At 50.1% G+C, this 20,859-nt stretch overlaps 8 protein-coding genes across 8 annotated transcripts; 1 reads left to right on the top strand and 7 right to left on the bottom strand.

Moving 5' to 3' along the window:
- Positions 1-650: 650 nt before the first annotated feature.
- HO173_004397 (uncharacterized protein) lies at positions 651-2,090 on the bottom strand (the record flags this gene model as incomplete). Its single annotated transcript, XM_037306321.1, has 2 exons — positions 651-1,701; positions 1,759-2,090. 2 exons carry the CDS (start codon positions 2,088-2,090, stop codon positions 651-653), a joined length of 1,383 nt encoding a protein of 460 aa, XP_037166831.1.
- A 2,333-nt stretch (positions 2,091-4,423) lies between these two features.
- On the bottom strand, positions 4,424-6,434 carry HO173_004396 (uncharacterized protein; the record flags this gene model as incomplete). The annotated part of the gene is made up of 9 exons (XM_037306320.1): positions 4,424-4,778; positions 4,828-5,141; positions 5,196-5,445; positions 5,502-5,777; positions 5,839-5,949; positions 6,000-6,105; positions 6,186-6,209; positions 6,264-6,317; positions 6,380-6,434. 9 exons carry the CDS (start codon positions 6,432-6,434, stop codon positions 4,424-4,426), a joined length of 1,545 nt encoding a protein of 514 aa, XP_037166830.1.
- Positions 6,435-8,778: 2,344 nt separating this feature from the next.
- HO173_004395 (uncharacterized protein) lies at positions 8,779-9,647 on the top strand (the record flags this gene model as incomplete). The annotated part of the gene is made up of 2 exons (XM_037306319.1): positions 8,779-9,525; positions 9,585-9,647. 2 exons carry the CDS (start codon positions 8,779-8,781, stop codon positions 9,645-9,647), a joined length of 810 nt encoding a protein of 269 aa, XP_037166829.1.
- Positions 9,648-10,679: 1,032 nt separating this feature from the next.
- On the bottom strand, positions 10,680-11,750 carry HO173_004394 (uncharacterized protein; the record flags this gene model as incomplete). Its single annotated transcript, XM_037306318.1, has 4 exons — positions 10,680-10,838; positions 10,927-11,010; positions 11,167-11,273; positions 11,360-11,750. 4 exons carry the CDS (start codon positions 11,748-11,750, stop codon positions 10,680-10,682), a joined length of 741 nt encoding a protein of 246 aa, XP_037166828.1.
- A 569-nt stretch (positions 11,751-12,319) lies between these two features.
- On the bottom strand, positions 12,320-13,762 carry HO173_004393 (uncharacterized protein; the record flags this gene model as incomplete). Its single annotated transcript, XM_037306317.1, has 1 exon — positions 12,320-13,762. The coding sequence occupies one exon, from the start codon at positions 13,760-13,762 to the stop codon at positions 12,320-12,322; it is 1,443 nt and encodes a 480-aa protein (XP_037166827.1).
- An 823-nt stretch (positions 13,763-14,585) lies between these two features.
- On the bottom strand, positions 14,586-16,592 carry HO173_004392 (uncharacterized protein; the record flags this gene model as incomplete). The annotated part of the gene is made up of 4 exons (XM_037306316.1): positions 14,586-15,235; positions 15,287-15,824; positions 15,875-16,206; positions 16,256-16,592. The coding sequence occupies 4 exons, from the start codon at positions 16,590-16,592 to the stop codon at positions 14,586-14,588; spliced, it is 1,857 nt and encodes a 618-aa protein (XP_037166826.1).
- A 1,659-nt stretch (positions 16,593-18,251) lies between these two features.
- HO173_004391 (uncharacterized protein) lies at positions 18,252-20,289 on the bottom strand (the record flags this gene model as incomplete). The annotated part of the gene is made up of 3 exons (XM_037306315.1): positions 18,252-19,115; positions 19,253-19,325; positions 20,252-20,289. 3 exons carry the CDS (start codon positions 20,287-20,289, stop codon positions 18,252-18,254), a joined length of 975 nt encoding a protein of 324 aa, XP_037166825.1.
- A 95-nt stretch (positions 20,290-20,384) lies between these two features.
- Positions 20,385-20,708, bottom strand: HO173_004390 (uncharacterized protein; the record flags this gene model as incomplete). The annotated part of the gene is made up of 1 exon (XM_037306314.1): positions 20,385-20,708. One exon carries the CDS (start codon positions 20,706-20,708, stop codon positions 20,385-20,387), a length of 324 nt encoding a protein of 107 aa, XP_037166824.1.
- Between the last annotated feature and the right edge of the window lie 151 nt (positions 20,709-20,859).

Genomic DNA, 20,859 nt, shown 5'->3' with positions numbered 1-20,859 from the left:
TTGCCCACACGGTCACGGTGGATTCTCAGCTGAAGATTCATCACATAAGAGCACCATTTGATTTCCATTTTGCAATGTTGTGAAACCTCAAAAGAGCTCAGCAGTTGGTCTTTAAGTAGCGGTCGATGTCGATTGGGGGCGTCTTGAAGTTTGCTGACATTCGAGCCAATGAGGCTGGAGCGCAAGTCGGCTCCGCGTGGGATGCAAAGCTAGATCTACGATACCGTCCAACCTGGGTCGATAATCGCAGTCGTTGATATCATTATTGACGATAGCGCTCCAAGCGATGCTTGGGACACAAGTTTGAACCGCTTCACGCGGCGTTCTCTTGGCGTCTGAGGACCCTATATTGTACTTGCGCCGCGATCCACTTTCAAAGCAATGATCACAGCGAGGGTTCGAACATCATCTCTGTCTTTAGGGAAGAGATCAGCGATCCTTCTTGATCCATTGGAGAGATCCTTCTAGAACAGTGTACGTGTTGTATGCAGTATCATCAGCCATGATGACTTCCTTTGCCGTACTTCTCCAGTCATGGGCCCAGGAACACTGTATCTGGACTTTGCTCCAAGACCTGTGCTTCTCCCCAACAGCTCTATTGGTGCATTGTTCTTGAGCAATTGCTGAAACTTTTCTCTTGCGAATGGTTTTCATCCTCTTCTTTCTTTCTTTCGTCTAGACCGCTCCCTCTCTTCCATCTCTTCAAAGACTTCCCTTTCCAATTCGTCCCTCAACCCGCCCAAATCTGGCGGTATGTGCTGCATCTGTACACTCGGCGCTCCCTGAAGGTACCGTAATTGTTCCATTATCCCCATCACTACGCTTTCCAAGTACACCCTGCTGTTCTTGTTCTCGTACCGCGTGAAGTCTAATTTGGGAAAAAGGGTCTTCTCGTTGCCGAAGTGTTCTAAGAATGGAGTGTGAGCCGGAAGATTCGGATGCACCTCCGCACCAATGCACAAGCTAGTCTCATAAGCCCATGCTTTGGCCACATTCCGTGGTGTGTACCCTCCGCCGCCAAGTACAAGCAGAGGCAAATTGAATTTTTTGACGAAAGCTACACATGCACCATGTGCCTTGATGTTGACGTTGAAGCAGCCAAGTCGGTCTCCACCGAGTGAGTCGGCGCCACATTGAAGGACAATCGCTGTAGGCTTGTACTGGCGCACACAAGGCTTCACTACGTCTTCGAAAAGTTTGATATATTGCGCATCCTCGATGCCATCATGAAGGGGCACGTTGAGGGAATGGTGGGCGCCAGCACTCGCATTGTTGATAGGGCCAGTGTCGTCTAGGGCACCGGTACCGGGGAAGAACTCGGCTCTGTTGTACTTATGGAATGATAGTGTCATGACGCGGTCTGTGGACCAGAAGGCTTGTTCGACGCCATCGCCATGGTGGACATCGATGTCGATGTAGAGGACTCGAGGGTGATGAAGAAGTAGCTGAAGGATAGCGAGGACAATGTCGTTGATGTAGCAAAATCCAGAAGCTTCATTCTTCTTGGCATGGTGCAGCCCTCCTGACCAGTTGATCGCAATGTTGGACTGGTGGTTTGTGAGCTTGCGGGCTGCATCAAGAGAGGCTCCTGCATAAAGCGAGCAGTAGTTGTAGAGACCGTCGAAGATCGGGCAGTCGTCACCGGTATTATAAGCATATGTCTGGCTGTCGGGATCCCATGTGTTGTCTGACGGAGTGACTCTACAGGTAGTGATTCAGCAATGCTAAAGCAAGACCGGAGGCATATCCACCACTGACCTTTGCAAGAAGTCAATGTAATCTCCGCGGTGAAAATCTTTCAATTCTTGGCTTGAAGCCGCCCTAGGTATGTAGATGTCCATTGCTTCATGCATGCCATAAGCCATGACAATCTTGTTTGTCAAGGTCAGTCGCCATGGCTTCATCGGGTGCTTCTGCCCAAAATGCATCTGTTCCATTTCAGGGTTGGCATGGTAAGATACGGTGTATCCCTTTGGCTTTTTGATTCCATTGTTCCAGATCTCCCTCCGAATCTTCTCATCGACAGTGAAAGTGGATGTTGTTCCAGGTTGTGGATGTTTGTAGTCTTGAACTACAGATGTCTTCGCCATATCGCCGTTTTTCACATCCCTTCCTTCTCTTAGATGAGGTACAGTTGTTTTCCCTTGGAGCAGTGGCTCTTCTCATGGTCAGAACGAGTAGCCAGCGATTGAAGGGGATAGGAGCATTTCTAGACAATGAGGTGAAGAGGATCGTCAGGAACAATTCTGGAAGCAAAAACAACCGAGATGCGCCTTGTCATAGCTACGGCTCGGCTCGCACTTCCTGACCAGATCAGTGACATCCATTCGCTCTCAGCTTGATCAGCAGAGAAAAACAACACGACTGTCTTCCAGAATATCTCGAAAGGATACCAAATCATCGCATCAACACCACTTTCCATCATTTCATTATCGGAGTGATTCTATAAATCTGAAGGGACTGTAGCAGGTTTCGGGCGATAACCAAAGTCAAGATATTGCGCTCACTCTCCCGGGGCAAACCCTAGGCGATAGGATAGGATAGCAATCAAGGGTGAAAAAGGGAAATAACTATGCGTAAACACTCTTGTTTTTGGTCGATTATTTAAGAAAACATCGGTATCGTGCGAATTCACTGGACACCTCAAAATCTTGAGAACTATTTCCTTGGATAAACTTGTGCCTCGAAAAAATTGTTTAAGGGCAACTGGTTCTCTATTCGCTAAGAGTATTCGAAAGAGAAAATCAAAACACAAAGCCAAACATCTGTGTCCTCATTTGTTCGGACATGGCAATGGCAGAGGATGCAGCTTCTGTGTTAGAGCAGTTCGTTCAAGATGGTAAATACCTGAAATTGACTTGTACGCCTGTATACGACTAACCACCTTACACAGTGGCAAACCTACCCGCAGAAATCGCTCATCTTCTCGAAGAAATCCAAGCCAAAGATCGAGTTGTCCAAGAGTGCCGAAATGTCATTGCAACTCGCGATAGCAGCATTCAAAAGTTCCTCAAGCTGAACGGAGCTGGTCAACCAAATCCCAAAGATGAAGGCTATTGCAAAAACGTCATGGCCAACTTCGACAAAGCGCAGGTTGTCCAGGAGGAAAAGGTCGGCTTGAGTGAGAAGGCCGCTTTATTGGTAAGTCTTCTTTCTGTCTCCTTTTCCAGCCGGCAGGAGGGTATCAGATCTTGCTAACACCATCTCTCCAGCTGGACCGCCAAATCAAACGCCTCGACTTCAAGATCCGCGATCTCCAAAACGAAGGCGCCATCCATCCAGACCCGCAGCTCCCCTCCCTCCTCAACAATAACACCCTCAGCACGCGTCTTCCACCCCTCTCATCCACCACAACCGGCGGCCCAACCCCTCTGCACCCGCTGTCCGGGAACGCCGGCCCCTCCACCACCATCGCGAACAACCCCATCAGTCGCCTCGTCCAGCCATCAGCATCCGCTCGGCAACCATCTCCGCTGCAAACGACCGCTCCGGCCACTCATCTCAACCAAGCGCGCAACGCACATCGGTCTCCGTCGACTGACCCGTCGAAGCGTAGGCGGTTAAATCCGCATCATCTTTCCATTCCAGCTACGTCGTCATCGCTTCGTCAGTCATCCCTTGGGCCCAGCACCCCGAAAGGAGATCTCGCAGCCTCCCGCGGCAGTAGCGCCGGTCCAACGCGTCCCACTCACAAGAAACCACCGAACGGACGCGCTGGTCAACCTCCCCATCAACGCATCGGGCACCTCAATCCCGCTGCTACCAAGAAATCCAATGCCGCCGGATCCCGACGCCGTGGAAACCAACACAATAAAAAATCTGGAACTCCACTGTCGACCACTGGGGACGACGATAGCGCGATGGGAGATGACAATGACGAGGATGTAGAGATGGAAGAAGGGGATGATGAGGGAGAGGGAGATGATAAGAAGTACTGTGTATGTCACAGTGTGAGCTATGGGAACATGGTTGCTTGTGATAATGATGATTGTCCGAATGAGTGGTTCCATTGGAGTTGTGTGGCTGTTACGAGGGAACCGGTTGGGAAGTGGTTTTGTCCGGATTGTCGGAAAGGCAGGGGGTAAGGAGAGGGATTTGGTGTGAACAATGTCAAAGTGGGGGAATCTGGGGATTTTGGCTAGAATCTTAGTATGGTAATGGAATGGTAGTTGACAGCATGCAAGAAGAGGTGAGCTGAACTTGGTTGAAAAGCAGCTCAGTCCCTAGCTAGTCATTGACAGGGCGAACATTTATTGAATGAAGATGCTGTTCGCCTAATCATGCTGTTCAATCGAGGGGAAATTGCAGAGACCATAAACCCCCTTTTAGAAGCTTTGTGGATATGCCAACAAGCCAAATGGAGACCTACCATGCCGTCGCTGTCGTCACCCTCTTCCAGAGCATGCTCCTTCTGAGTTACTGTCTAATAACCTGGTGCGTCGACGAATTCATCAAAATCGTTTGTTTTCGTGTCGACACGCTTGATCGGATGGCCCGGCTGTAGTGGCGCTTGCATCCCTGGGGGTGCATTTGGCTGAAACTGCATTGGATTACTCTGTCCTACTGCCGCAGACGTACTTGGGGCTGGGTTTGACTGGCCGAAATCGATCAAATCGTCGTGGGCTACCGCCTGCTGCTGTGGCTGACTTGGTGGTTGTGTGTTCTCTTGGTTTTGCTGAGGCTGGGAAGCCTTGCTCTGCTGGTTGTGTTGCTGACCTCTGAGTATTGGAGCGATGGCAAGTATCTGCTTGGTTTTTTCTTCGGGAGTAGCACCATCGCTAGCATTGTCAGGTCAGTTCAGTCATATGGACTCAGGTAGACACATACATATTCGCGTTTAGTATCCAATCCAGGTCTTCTTCTCCTTCTTCTGGTCCACCAGGCCCTCCACGAACTGGCCGGAAAAGTTTTGGTTGCCACTCAATTCCCTGCTCCGCTCTCTTTGCGGTCTCATCTCGTTGTCTGTCTTCTACTTTCGACTTCTCCTCTGTCGCAGCAATATGATTTGACTCCTTGATGGCTATCACGGTCTTAAGCCACAGCCTCTGCGACTCCCGCTCATCTTGTTCTTCAATTGGTCGTATAACTGGAGGCGTGTGCTTCGCATGTGACGCATTGAAGAGAACTTCTTTATGTCCAGTCTAGGTGTAGGTCAGCAGAGTAGGGCATCAAGGGTAAATCGCGTATCTTCCTACCCTGACATCCTTCAATACCATCTCGCCACTCCACATGCCTGATAGCTCGAATAAAGTCTCTCCGGTCTTTTCGTTCTTGATGTTCCCGCCTATTGCGTTGTAGGTCCCACCAAAGTATCCTTTGGTCTTGAACTCGATGTCTGCCATCAGGCCATTCTCAGGACATTTAATGAAACTGTGGTCGCCCAATTCGTACTTCATCTTTCCGAATAGTATTCCACGTGCGTACATATTCGGCTGCGTGAGGAAGCTAAGTTGTGACATACTGTCAGCGGTGCCAAGCATTGTCGTGTAAGACCTACATACTATCTCTCTCCGCCTTGTGTTCTGCCACGGTTCATGAACCGTAGAACACCTACGCCCTCCATCAAACTTGCAGCTGAGTTGCCCAAGAATTTACTTCTCGGCTTCAATGCCCCATCTATCCGTATGTTGTGTTCAGGTGCCATGAAGAAATAGCTGGACTTTGGAGGGTGATGTGATGTTTGCTCTGATATGTAGTATCCTCGAGTATGATCCGGGTAGTCCCAACAACAGGTAAATGTTTCGCCGAGAATCGGATTGAGAGGTTTCTTCACGCCCCTGCGGTTGTCTTCAGCCAAAGGTTCCAACGTGCTTCTTATACCAGCCAAAGCCAACGTACGGTGGTTTGATATGCCAGCCGCTCAAGTAAAATTTGACGACGGAAACGAAACGCTGTGTTGGATCTTCGATTTCGGGCATAGGAAGGAGAGTTTCAGGATGTGCCATGAAGCTATCGCGGATCGTTAGAGATCAGCCAGAACCAAAGACCCGAACGCTTACTTCGTTATCCGTTCCAGCATAGATTTCGGTTCTAGGATGAATGTAGGTAATGTGACTTTGTTCAGGTCTGCGCCTGGCCGCAGTTGTGATATGATATGTGACAGTACTACCAACCGGACGGCGCTTCAGTATTCACACCAACACCTTCGACAGGAGGAGCAGCCCGTTGCATAGCTCTTCACTGACCATTTCCCTGATCCGGTTCCACCACTAAAATTTTGTCAGAATCGCTTGTGCAGGACAGGCATGGGTCGATTCTCTGACCCGTTTCATCGTCACCACCAGCTGCTTCTGCACTCCCTTCGTCTGCCGATTTCCCTGTTCGGCAGGCCGTCAGCTTGAATGCTTCGTCGAAGCCGATAGCCGAGGTAAGGACTGACTGCTCAGCGACATGCGCCGATGATCGTCGCCGTGCTTATGGAGGCCTAAAGGCATCTTGAATGCTGTGGAGTAACACTAGTGGTGTGGGAAGCTGGCTCGGAGGGATGATGAGAGGATGAAGTCAAGGTTGGAAAGAGCAGGAGGAGTAGTAAGGGGCAAGGGACATATTATCCCCCGAAAAGGTTTCAAAGCAGGTAAAGAGCACGGACAAGAAGTCGGGCTTCCAAGGGATCCGCAACGTTGGTAGAAAGGCTTTACAGCGGAAGCCAAGAAAATGACGTTCAGCGATCCGTCCTTGGCAACTGTTCCCACTCGTGACTACCCACAATCACTTATCAATCACCTTTGAAGTCTAGACTCCATGCACTTATCCATGGGTTTTCTCTACAAGATTGAATCAACGACATATGTATTGGTATCCAGTCTGCATCTTAGGCAACACAAGTAGCCAAGCTAGCATCCGTAAGTCTTGGCAAGCCTCACTGGAGTGCTGGACCAGCTATCTGTAAACTTGCTTTTCATTGGCAGCTCGCCTTGCATGAATCCTGGCCGAGAGATAACCTCGGAACGGCACGAAGCAGCCAGCCTCATTTTCGGTTCATTGCGACTCGATAGCCACTGGGGTCCGTACTCTACAGGTATATGTAATCTGAGCACCACTCATCACCCAGCAATTCGAGGCTGTCTGCAGATTTGCCTCTCTTCCACTGGTTCAGGAAGAGGGGTTCTACATCTTTATTTGACTGGAAAATCTTCTCTTTAGATTGTGCTTCTTTCAGGGATTTCTTGATGTAGGTGGCAAAGAGGGGAAGGGTTCTAAAGAAAGCGCAAACATGGCAGATGCTCAAAGGGTGAAGGTTGTCATATTGCGTAGCCGGAGAGTGGCAAGCGTGTCATGATCCATCATTCGACTCCTCTTCCATCTGTTAATAATGTCCCCAGCTAGTCTATAATTCCCAGTGATCCGTCAATACCAATGCAAGACTCGCAGGCCTAGATGCTGAAGGACCACTGCGTCCACCCAGTCTTCTCGCGCGGTGCATTCGCGAGCCGACAGCGCACGCGTGGGCTTCAGCATCAGGGGCTGAAGGTGCCTGTCCAGCTTGTGCTGACAATCTTCTTCTATCAATTCGTTCACAGTCCGGTGAGATATCTCTGAGAACCAATTCTCGAAACGCCGCCTTTCCTCTGCTGTTCAGGACGAATTCGGTTTGGATGGAATCTAGCTCACGAATTCCTGCGAGAGCGTGGACCCAATGCATGACTTTCCTCTCGTGGAGGGAGTAGTCGAAGCAGTACCGATTTGGGTCAATGACCGTTATAGAATGATGTTGTAGGCTTAGGTATGGTATGCCTTCTGCTAACCTGTTGACTGAAGACTTGTATCCATTGCTGATGAGCGGGGCTGCTGTGGCCATGCCGGTCCAGATTAAGACAGAACCTGAAGGACTTGAAATAAGGACAGTCGTCTGGTCGATCGTTCAAGAACGGCATGACTGTGCTCATTGAGCGGGATTCGACACTGCTCTTCCGGTAGAACACGGAAAGGGCTTTGCTCCGAACGAGACGACAAACGCCCAACAAGCCGGGCACCTCACCATTGGTCTCCGGCACAGCCATATGCGTAACTTTGTAAGACGTCGTTGGCATCAAAGACGACGATTCGCAAGTAGATTTCGGGTGACATTGAGATGGGCATGGGACATCCTGGTGGCGGACTGGCTGATACGCTGTCTTGTGGACGTGTAAACCGCAGCGCTATTCGAGTCTGTTTCCTCGTGGTGATAGTTTTCCACAATGACTTGGTGCGGGGGGTCTTTTTTACCGTCTTCGTCCATGGCGTAGCTTGATGAATGTGACACTAAAAATAATAATGATCGCATTATTTATTTGATCTCTATTAAGATCTGGCGTTGGCGGGTTCTTTGTCCATATTGAGCATGTTTGACCGATGTGAAGGATGAATGATCATGTAGTGTGATAACTTTGTAGGTAAGTCACTGGGCGAGTGTTTGTTGTAAGAGTCCGGCAATTTTGGGGAACTGCGTTAAAAACCATGTGAAGGGCATGTGTCGAAAGAAGGCACAAAGTAATTAAGGTATATAATTAGATTACGCTGCGCACATATATTGAAGAAATTTATCGAGAAGATGTGTCGAAGGGATCTGTTTCTGGTAGCAATCAAATATCAGCTAGAGAATTGGGGCTCTGAAGTTCGATATGCCTCCGACAGCATGAAGATACGCTGGCAGCTGTTGTAGCAGAGATCGCACCCTCTCTGACACGTATAGGACCGACCACGTCAAACACACTCTGAAATCAATAACCAAACACAAGCTCTCAATCAAACCAAATTCCGCATACTCTTCCCCCCATTCCTTTACAAGGTACCACAATCATGAGCAAGCACCCCTCCTCATTCCTTTCCCTCCCAGGGGAAGTAAGGAACATCATCTACCGTCACGCTCTTGTCGCCAAAGACAACGTACACATCCAGGACATGCGCCCCGGCCAATACCAGACCACGAAGCGTTCCGCCAAACGAGTCCGAAAAGCCTACCAGACCGCGAAGATTCTCCACCAATGTAGCAGATGCTCTTGCTCGAGGCTCAAGTTCAAATGTCACGAGTGTCGGAAGACACCTGACTTCTTCCAGACCGTCTACACTAGGGACGCTGATCACAACTCCGAACTGAGTCCAGCTCTCTTACGCACCAACAAGAAGGTCCGAAGGGAAGCCCACTCCATATTTTACCACGAGAACACTTCCTTCTTTGATAGTATGAGCGCCGTGCCGCCTTTCCTGAAAGATCAAACTCGGGAGTCGCCGGCCAACATCAAGAGCATCGGTTCCCATCTGGAGATCGATCACCACGTCGAGCGAGACCCGGCGTCCCTCGACCGGGTGCGCACGTTCCGAGAAGCGGGCCGCATGGCCGATTCGCACCTGCAGAACCCTCAGTGTCAAGATCGAGGGTCGCAGGTGCAGACCCTCTTGTGGAGGATGGTGGGCGACGGACGGCCTGTACTGGGCGTACAGCGTCACCAGGATTGGCGACTTGCCAGGGGCTCCACGTGGAGTTCGATCTGGGCAGGGCGCAACTTTCCCGCAATGGGAAGTGGGAGCGGACGCTCGGCGTGGAGGGTGTGAATGCCGATTGGCTTTGGTGTTGGCTGGCGCCTAGGATGCTGACGGATCGCAAGGGGGCGGTTGAGAAAGCTGCCGCATGTCTGAAGAGTGGGGAGGCGACTCGCGAGAAGGACTAGCTGTTTGTATTGGATGGCGTGAGAGGTGGAGAGATGGTCTGGGATCTCCTGAAGGCGATGCGATAGGTCTGGGCGAAACCTCATGCAATGGACGGACAGCTCACGGTAAGCCTTCGCCAGTTGAAACCAATCTCGAGCGTTGCCCACATTGAGGTGACTTAGAAAAGCGACTAGTAACAAGTGAAGACGATTTTGTTTCCTTGTATTTTTGGGGCCTGGAACAATACCGGCGGAACATGTGTATGACCTCGCGGTTATGGCGAACACTAACAAAAGAGGAGGACTGTTGCTAGCTAACATTCAATCTACCAACCACGTGTGCGAAGGCGGTGTTGCACTCCTTGCAGCTGTCGCGGTAAAAGCCCTTTCAACCTTCACGCCAACAATCCTCGCCACTCTACTGCTCCCGAAAATGAAACGTTCAGTGACGGTCCCAAAACGCCGAAAGAGCAGCTTTCTGTCATCGTCACGTCCCCACCCCCACGGACGGCCTTGGCCATGAGAAGGTACCTTGGGCGGAAGGCTATAAGTTCCGGTAACCGTACCCAGACGGTATTGATGTGCGGGACAAAAAGAACGAGGCCCCACGCACGCAACCCTGGAGGCGAGGGTATTGCTGACCATCGCGAATTCGAAAGAGACCACGACTTCTTCACCTGCAGCCACGGATTATAGTCTTAGTCTGCGGCAGCATAAACGATAGCCTCTTGAATAAGTTCACCTGCTTTTCGCACCACGCGGGGCTGGAGATTCGAAGCTGCCGCTGGTTCTTCTCAGCTGAGGCGAAAGGGTGTGTGGAGAAGCAAGGTTGTAGGTGCTGATATTCCGTAGAATGGGCCGGAGTGGGGAGCGGTTGGCCAATGGGAACGTTCGTCTAGAGTAGTCTCCAGCTGCTGTATGCTACCACTGTAGCATCGTCAATGATCTCTATTGCCCTTTGGCAATCGAGCAATTTTGGAGCCTTGATCAAGGTTTTCAGAGAGATGCATCAGTGCATTGTAGCAAAATGATACCTTGTCCCATTCCCCGAGTCTAGTCTAATATCGTACTCTCGGAAAGCTGTGAGCTGGCCGGGCTATCCCCCTTCGTAATCTCCTTTATGAACTCCATATCCGGGTCCTTCATCATGACATGAAAATGCTCCATGGAATGTATCGATTTCAGCTTCGCCCAGTTCTTGAACCATATGATCTTACAAGGCATCAGTCAAACCCAACCGAATTCTCACAACTCAACCGACAAGTGAAAGCTTTGGTATAAGGAAGAAAGAGCAACCCACATTCTCAGCCGGGACCCTCGACCCAAAAGTCCTCTCCACATACCCATCAATCTTCCCCCTCATCTCCGGCGTCAAATCCCCATTCTACGCAGATTTCGCAGTCAGCATTGCTTATTCGAGGCAGGAAATGGAATTCCAAGACTGTTTTTGGGGAGTAGAAAGATCCTTCAGCTCCCGAAACACGTCTCGAGACTCAATGTCAATATTCGATGGGAAGGATTAGATCCGAACTGTACGTACCGGATCCTTCTCATCGACGTCGAGCGGGAACTTCGTCCATACGCACAGATGGACAATACTCTTATCGATGCCATAGGGCCAATCATTATAGATAATCTTCACATCATCTACCCACACTCCCCACACACTCGTCAGAAAACCAAACCATTCAAACAAAACGTCCCCATCCACGAAAACGAAACCATATACACACCCGGGTCCTCGAACGCCAAACCCTTAGCATCAAGATCCGTCCACCTCAAGCGCCGATCCCTTACATACTCCATCACGGACCCATGCTCCTCCTTCAACCGAGCCATATAGCACAGATAATTCCGATGGTCGAGCGGCGCGCGGCGGAACTCCTCGATCCGGTTGGCTCGGATCGTCCGCCGCACCTCCGGCCACGTCAGGCGCTGGAACGCGGCTTCGGGGACGTTGACGATGTCGAGGTTCCGGGGCGAGATGTCGGTGAGGAAGGGTGGGCATTGGGACGGCCATTGGGGTTCGGGGACGTTGAGGAGCCAGTAGGGGAGGGGCCGTTTCCCGGCTCTGTAGGACGAGATGGTGGCTACGGCTGAGTCTGTTGGGTTTGATGGTGCCATTGTGGCGGTTTCTGGGGGTGGGTTTTGAGAGGGTCGATGCTGGGGGGAGGTTAAGGGTCGAAGACGAAGACGATATGTAGCATGAGGGATCGACCCCGAAGAAGACAGATAGCAGCAATGAGCTAGATGACAGAAAATCTACACGGTTCTTTTGAAAAAGGAAAAGCCTGGATTGAATAGCTACTTACAATACCTAAATAGGGACGAGAGGCTTAGGGAAAAGATAAACAAGGGGGAGAGTTTTGGGAAGGTGACGAGGGGGCCGAGAAGTGGACCCAAGGTTTCGCCCATTTCGTTGAGCAACTCACGGTTTTACCGGAAACATCGATACACTATCGTAATTCGCTAAGCTGAATTATTTGCAGTGATCATCCTCTATATATGCTAGTAAAACAAAAGAATAGGAGAGATGCGCCTGCACCTTGCTATGTGGTATGAATGATATCAAATGCTCGCTCGCTCACCCATTCCTCCTACCAGCCGGTAATTAAAATATAGATACAATTACAAAAGGGTATATCCGACGAAAAGAAATCCTATCAACGCCTTCCTAGTAGATGTGAATCCACTTATCTCCAGTCCATCGCACTCCCATTAGGAGCATACCTCCTGCCACCAACCCCAGTCACTGGCCCCACAGACCTCGCTCCTCTCCTCTGGTCCTCTACTCTGTACTCATTTCTTGGATCCCCCCTCCCTCTCAAATCCATACTACGGTTCCTTGGGATGTTGTGTCTTGGCGCATCGAACACGTCGTCCATATCCTGCCATCGCACGTTCTTTGCTTTCGAGGGCGAGGGGCTGGAAGGCTGCCTTTGATAGGGCGAATAACCTTGTGCAGGACGCTGTGGAGGAACAGTTGTAGAATGACGTCGAGGGCCAGATGGGCCTGAGGGAGAGTGGAGCTTGGCGTGGTAGCGTACTGGACTCATGGAGGCAGAGCTGGTGGTCGTGCTCGATGTGTCCGACGTGTCAGAGCTCGTGATGGAGATGTCGCTTGGGATTCTGGTGTGGCGTGGACGGATGTGGGGATGGTGATGTGGATGCGGAAGATGATGTTGAGGATGGCTATTTGGTAGTGGTGGTGGTGGTGGAGGAGCGTAGTTCGTAGGCGTAGGCCCGTCACGAGGCCACGAAGATGGGTAGGCTCTATCGTCGGGTAGACTGCTACGGCGGCGCTCAGGGGACCAAGGCTCTTGATTGGGATACTGTGGTGGCGGGCGTACTCTGTATGGGACCTGAACGAACAGTGGGCCGCGATTGTTGGCGCGAGGATGGCTGAAATATCCAGCTCCATGCGCAGCATCCACACCAGAATACGAATCCACCGACGAAGTATCCCTCGAGCTCTCCAAATCGATGTCACTCAGCGCGAGATTAGGTCTTGGAGGCATCGCCCTTGCCGCCGACGCCTGGGCTTCCAACATCAGCTTTTCCGCCACAGTCTCATGCCACTCCACCATCTCTATATCCGGCTGACACGGTAGACTCTCCTTGGGTAGTATACTTGGAAACGGCGCGCCATCTGCCGGGTTCGTGAGATCGAACCTCTTCACCGCCTCTTGCAAAAATGGCACATGCTCTTCTGGCTCCAGCAGCAGCTGGACCGTCTGCCATCGTACGAAGCCCGCAGGGGTCAGAGACGGTATTGTAGGGGGTGTGTAGGGATCTTCTTCTGGTTGGAGAGTATGGTAGCAGCCGAGGGATTGGTAGATGAAGGAGAGCGAGGTTTGCGAGGTCTCGAGGAAGAGAGGGTCGTAGTCACCACCGACGAGGCGGTAGAAGGCTGCGAGCTTGGCGGGCGTAAGGGTCTGGATGTCCCAAGGCGCAATGTGTCTGTTCTGCGTCATGGTAAGTATCCATTTACCCACCGTCACAGAAGAGGGGAAGCAAAGACTGACGATGTAGTTTGCGACTCCAAGCAATAGCTGTTCGAATACCGGTGTCGGAGACTTGTCCGGTTGGATCAAATAGCCCCAATATTTTTGCGCGGCTACCGCAGTGCCCGCCATTGTTGTTGCACGAGTTGAGAGTCTTTGGCAGTCGGCATCAGTGACATAACCATGCAGCTACCCTGGTTTTAAGCGGGCTCCAGTATGCTGCAAGTCTCATGATGAGCGGTATCACGTCTGGTAGCTGACCCTTGCCCCCTGGCGGAGGCTGAGTTTTAAAGATCCTTCTGCGGGAAATTAACACATCTAAAGGAGAGCCCAAAGCAGGTTGCGCGAGAGATGCAGCGGTGCAAGGATCTGAGCAATCAAACCCAAATCACGCGGATCTCAGAACGCCTGCATGATGCTGTATAAGTAAGGTACTTATATCTCAAGACTGTGTAGCAAAAGTCATACATGGGGGGGAAAAACCCTTAGTGAAATGGTAGAAATCCGACAGTTGCCAGAAAATAGTGACAATTTTCATGAGCTTTTCCTTAAAAATGGTTATTATATTTATCAGGGAGACCCTATAGAAGTCGTAGAGTTTAGGTATAGTTCCATAAAAAAGTACGATTTTCGCAGATATTTCCTAGAAATCGTCACTTTACCTACCAAAGAGAATTTGTAGAAGCCGTCTAGTTCAAGCGCAGTGCCCAAAAAAATGATAGTTTCACAAACCTTTCTTAAAAATCGTTAATTTATTCCTTCCGATTATGAGTTGAAATTCCCTCTACATATAGCTTTTGCTACATTATTCTCTGACGAAAATGATTTCCCGATCTATCTTGCATACGGTTTCGATCAGAGCCTAAGTGACAAGCGCTCTCAAACACAACTCAAGTAAATTGACTCCAGAATCCTTCCATCCAAGTCGTCCGGGCCCCGTTCCCAAGCCTCCCAATTACATGAGTCCAGCATTCGAAGCCTTGCGCCTAAAAGTGTATGCAGGCCTCTTTTTCCAACTAAGCCTCGCATCTTTCTCGTCCTCCTTCGGACTTCTTCCCGCATTGCTTGTCTTCCCTCCCTGCTCCAACTCTTCAAAGTCCTCCTCTTGCATCTTCTTGGTCCAGCGCCAATCCTCAATTCCTGCATCTTTGATATTACGGCTGGCCTTGAAGACATTCCAACTGTTTCCGTTCTCGAAGAAAGCATCCATCTGCTCCAGACTCCGGCCCGAGGTTTCAGGGTACATGAGTATCACGAATGGCAAGCAGAAGATATTGAGCCCGAAAAGCAACAGCAGAGTTCCGTAACTTATCGCTTGGAAAAGGAATGGCGTGATCATGGTGATGACGCCGTTTCCAATTGACCAGCCAACAACGGACCAAGCACCACCTTTTGCACGTACGTTGAGAGGGAATATTTCCGTAGGGTAAAGCCAGGGTGTGGTCAACCACGTAGCTCCAAATGTGGCAGTGTAAAGGAAGGTGAAGGCCGCGACTCCAGCGCCGTAGGCGTGTTGGTTGGGTCCTTTGACCTGTGCAAACTTGTCCAGGATTCCGGCAACAAGGAGGATAAGAGCCATGGCGACGGAGCCCCAGACCATGGTTGCTTTTTCGTGTAAGTCAACGTTTTGGGAGAACATGCAATGACATGACTTACATCTACGACCAAATCTGTCCAAGGTATAGACAGCGAAGATCACAGAGAGCATGTAGCTCAAATTGTTGAAACCTGCCAACAACTTGCTAAGCTCCTCACCAAAACCAGCGTCCTCGAAGAGATCAATCGCATAGACGGTGATCACGCCGATTCCAACAAGTTCTTGCATGATCTGAAGCCAGACAGCGAGGAAGACCCGCCATCGCAAGCCCCTGGAATACTTGTCCTTTGGGAATAACATCGCCCAGTAGTGGTTTGCTGTGGAGGTCTCCAGCTCGAACTTGACGACCTTCTTGATCTCCTTCAATTCATGTTGCACATCCCCTTCACGGGTAGCTTTAAGGACGTTTTGTGCCTCTTCTTCGCGACCGACCTTCATGAGCCATCTCGGAGATTCCGGAAAATAATTCACGCCAACGCCAATAATAATGATGAAGATGATTTGAAGAGCGAGAGGTGTACGCCACGCCATGGATTTGTTGGGGTTGAGGTATGCGAAGTATTCAATCCAGTAAGCTAGAGCGAGACCGCCAATATTCTTGTTCTTGTTAGCCAAATCAGGGAGGTAGCAACTGGAGGCTGTCTCACCATGAAGAATTCTACTGCCAGGAAAGTGCCTCTTGCAGAGTGGCTAGAGACTTCCGCAGACCAGACGGGAATGACGCAGTCGATAGCACCCACTCCTATCCCAGCGATAACACGAGCACAGCACATCCAGGCGATGTTTTGTGCGGAAGCCTGTAGTACAGCACCTAGTAGAGCCCACATAGACCCGAATACTACAGCCTTTATGCGTCCGGCGCGATCGGCTAGCGATCCAGCAATAAGTGCTCCGATGAGGGTGCCACCGTAGTAAACAGAGACAATTCCACCCTCGGCAGCAACGTTTCGGGAGTTGCCCATCGGGGAATTGATACCCACTGGTCTGTTGTTAGCTGTTTCCCCCTTTAAGAATAGACGCATGCATACTATGATTCCAGTAGTCTTCATTCAGGTTGACTTGCGACATTACACCTTGATCATAACCGTAAAACATGATGGCTACACCCGCAAAGAGGTTGATAGCGTTGTACATGGTCTTGGGCTTCTTGAACTTGAACATGCGACTCTGATTGTAGCCTCCGATGAAGAATCTCTCCCACTTCCATGGCGGAGGATAGTCGATGTTATCGTAACTTTCGTCTTTGGCATCGTTGGCAGGAGGGCCAGCGCTGGATTCTACTTCCTCGTATTTCTGAGCTTCCTTGGGGATCTGGGTGTCCGAAGACAATGCCGAACCCTGGAATACTTCCTGCTCTGTAGCCATGTTGTCTTAGAAGGTGAGCAAGATGAATGCTGCGATGACTGCGTAGACACGCAGATCAGATAAAATCAAATCAAATGAGATATAAAAAATGGCATATAATCGCTGGGCGTTATCAACGCTCTCATAACCACGCAGTCAAAAGACACAAAACCTGGGGTTCAGGAGACAGCCAAGAAATGGAGGGGAGCATGATTAATGTACTCAAAACCCGCTCACCATACCCAGGAAGGAGTCAGGGAAGCTACAGTACAGTATCCATCCTTCGTCTCCACAAGCACGGGCCACAGTTAGCCCGCGCCTCTGGGGATGCAAATTGACATCATCATGGCTATTCTCCGCCGTATCAACTCGTTTCACCGAATGTGATCATCGATGGACGTGAAAGGCATTCAAAGTAAATGTCGCACTTTGCAACGGGATGGCTTATATTGTACTGTAGTGGAATTGCCAGATTGGCGATCCAATCAAACCAGCTGTTTTGCACTCCTCCGCAAACGCTGGCGCCGTCGATCCCCGTATCTCTATTTAGGCGACGACAGAAATGGGATTCCTATAAGCGCACCGCTCCAAGACATTTGATAAGATTAGGCAACACGTGTTTCCAAGGACGGGCGATTTCGCATGGAAGCTTTTGTCTGAGAATGTGCATGGCCTCCTGTACGGCGAAGACCATACCGGCACAGAAAAATCATGTAAGAGTATGTAGCAAAAGTCATCCATAGAGGGAATTTCACGGTTTCTAGGTAAACTTTGAATTCGTCAATTTTTGGTACTGCACCTGAACTATACGATTTCTATAGATAAGATAATGTTTTTCTGGTACTGCGCCTGATCTATATGACTTCAAATCCCCCCAGATTAAATGACGGTTCTTAGAAAAAATACAAGTTTCGTCAATATTTTCTATACTACGCCTGAACTATACGATTTCTATAAGTTCTCCCTTGCAGGTAAAGTGACGGTTCTGAGAAAGAATTCGCGAAACCCGTCAATGTTTTCTGGTACTGCGCCTGAACTATTTGACTTCTAAGAATTCACTTTACAGGTAAAGTGACGGTTGTGAGGAAAAACCTACAGAAATCGTTGGTATTTTCAAGGTACTGTGTCTAAACTCTACGACTTCATTAAGGGTTTTGGGCCTCTATGTATAAATTTGGCTACATATTCTTACCACCTCCTGCTCATCAATTGTCTTGTCTCATTTCTATTCTGCCATACTGTCCCAATGCATCGTCGCACATGCCTTGAATCCTGGCTCAAACTTTTGCCACAAAGAAGCCTGAGAGCATGGACCTTTACGAAATTCGAGAAGGCGTCTAGGAATTGCAAAATGACGATTGGCGCTTCTTCTCGTCCTACAATCCACTGGAGTGGAGCAGGGATCTGTAGGCTCATCGGAAGGATGGAGCTGACCTCATGAGGAAACGCTTTTGACCTTCGTTCTGACGCGTCATCTCAGATGCCTTTGGCAATGTGTGGCATGATTGGGTAGGGAGTGAAGAGGACCTTCAGAGAGAAGGATGTCGATGTTGCCGAGATACGTGTCAAGTGTCCTTCTGCAGCAAGCGAAGATTACTGCCAATCGAAAACTCACGTGTTCGGTCAGCTTTTAAAGTCTCTGAATCTTCTCAACTTATTCAATCCGCCTTTGCATCGTTCTCAACCCGCTCCACCTCCGTCTACAGGAGTTCTTCTTGCTACTGTCACATTGTTATGCTGAACAATGCCTTTCGCAATCTTACCGATCGCAACCTCCACCATTGGATCGCCGAGGTAAACAGTGAAATAGCTCGAACGGCAATGCTTGTGGTCAATCATGTAATCGACCAGTCCCAGAACCACCGTTGCAAGTTGTCCCCAAGTAAGCATGTGAGGCGAATTGATGACTTCCAGCACAACCAGTCTGCCATAGCGAAAGCTACTGCCCCCCAGTATGGCATCCTCCCCGCTAGCCGCGATGGCGTTCTGAACAATTTCGATTACGACAACGAAAAGGTTCCTGACCGCCTCCGGGTCCAGTGCTTGCCCTATGGAGCGATGACCACCGCTGCCCGAGAATCTGAGGGTCATGTCGCTATCCTCGACCGGCCAGTCGACAGGTCCACCAAGGTTAGGCAGGCTCGAGTTGCGCTGGTTAGGAATTGAAATTGCAGAAGAGGGCAGCGCCAGAGTGGGGATCTCCAGACCTCTTTTGGCCGTCCTGTTCGAAAGCGAATTTCTCTCCCACTTGACGATATGACCCCAGCCGATCTGAGAATCATCCTCGATGTCGAGGATATCAAAAGTCACCGCGCGATACCGCACGCCTGTAACGATGTACTCCCAGAGTCCAGCAATGACGTCCTCCAGCTCGGACCAATCCAGCCCATCCGGATCCTCAGGCATCTTCCTGATCAATATCTCCAAATCATCTCCTAAATCGTATTCGAGCCCACCGTTGAGAGGGTGGCCTTCATCGCCGTGCAAATTGATCTGTTCTTGCAGAAAGGCTTGTGAGACGATAAGGATCGATTGCAACGTCCACTAGCACATCTTAAGAGTCAGCATTGCTTTTCCGGGTTCAAGTTCAAGTCCTGTGATAGCGTCTAGGGATCAATGGCGGGTGGAGGATGACCGCAGTATCGGGAAGGAAGTCAGTGAAATGAAACGATAATGCTGACCGGGTCTACTTCATTGCCGTAAGCCCAGAACCTGAGTGCTAAATCACTGTCGGGAATCGGGAAGAGTTCTGATCTGTGCAGAGCATGTCAGCGCAAACTTCTACCGGGCATCAGGGCTGTATACATGTCCACTGCATTCGATGCATTCGACGACTGCACGTCTTGACTAAGACCTTGAGACGGCAGTATCAAGGGTGAGGCAGGTAAGGAGCTGGCAACATGGACCAGTAGCCACAACGAACAGAGACAAGCCAGGGGAGAGCCTTCTTTTCTGCATCTCATCTTCGCTCATTGCCGGACTGCCAGAATCCGGACGTATTTGGATGGGGAGATATCCATCTCGACGCTTCTCACATATCGGGATTGGGGAGATATACGTTGGCGGATCTCCGGCATTCTCAGCCGCGGGAGACACACACACTTGACATACATTTGCGACATGCGAATTCCCCCTATCTATCCAATCAATGTACTCGATCTTCGTGCTCAAGAGCGCGTTTTTAAGGACCTTTGCCGGCTGGAAGGCGCATCTGCAAATTCTTCATCTACCTACTCGTGCTACTTGAAGATTCCAACTTGAATTTTGATGAATGACAGTCAATAGCTGGATAACAGAGGGTCTAGAAGCGCTGTAAGCCACCGCTAAGAACAGGGAAGGAGTGCAAACTTTGTCTCGATTGGACGATTCGCTGAGCAAAATTGGCAAAAGAAGGAGATAACAAGAAGAGGCGCACCACGGGGGTAATTTTCCAATAGCGCTTACACGGGCTGTTAGCCGTCACTAGTGTTTGGAAGGAGTTTGGGATATGTCTGGATTTACTGTACATGCTAGACTGCCAAAACAGTAAGACCAAGGGAAGAGGAAAGCCTAGCTTCTCAAGTGGCCCTTTTCGTATAGAGATTCGCATAAGCTCGTCGTTCCGAATCCGATGATCGAATGCTTTCCTTGTCCATATCCATGATTCCAACAAGAACTCGCAGGGCCATCATCCTGCGCACAGCACCCAAGGCCCGCTCTCATCCCCCAAGTCCTCCATCTCGTGCCCTAAAGTCTTCTGTTACGCTATCGTGAACAGTCAGCAAACGTCTTCCCACGCAAAACGATCACAAAATGCACACGGAAGACTTACACTCAGGTGCCTGGACGGCTCTGCTGCGCCTTGATGTTTCGCTCGAGATCCTTCTGAGTCATCCACCCAGAGCGCTCGTAGGCGGCGGCTGGTACAATGTTGACCACCGCGACCACTGCGACCAAGCCGGCTCCTCTAGCTGTAAGCTTGACGCCTTTGAGGAGGAGTTCGGAGAAAGGCATTCCGACAATCGATGCTCTGGACCCCCTTGGCTGCTTATGGTGACTGGAGACTTTGAGGTAGGTGGATTTGATTGCAGGTGCTTTGAGAAGTTTGCTGTCGGGAGTGCGTGGGTTGGAAGACGGAGACAGCTGGAAGGCGAACATATTTATATAGCAAGGTCGTCCACTGTGTTGTCACTCTTTACAGTGAAGCCCTCTTTGAGAAATCATTGTGCCAAGCATTTGTGTCACTCTCATACTGTAGATTCACAGTGTTTATAGCTTCCCTGTATCGTTGCAGCCTTCACGACTTAGA

The sequence above is a fragment of the Letharia columbiana genome, assembly GCF_014066305.1.
Source record: "Letharia columbiana isolate WasteWater2 chromosome Unknown Sc0000011_s2, whole genome shotgun sequence".
NCBI classification, from domain to species: domain Eukaryota; kingdom Fungi; phylum Ascomycota; class Lecanoromycetes; order Lecanorales; family Parmeliaceae; genus Letharia; species Letharia columbiana.
This window is presented reverse-complemented; position numbering and strand designations above follow the sequence as displayed.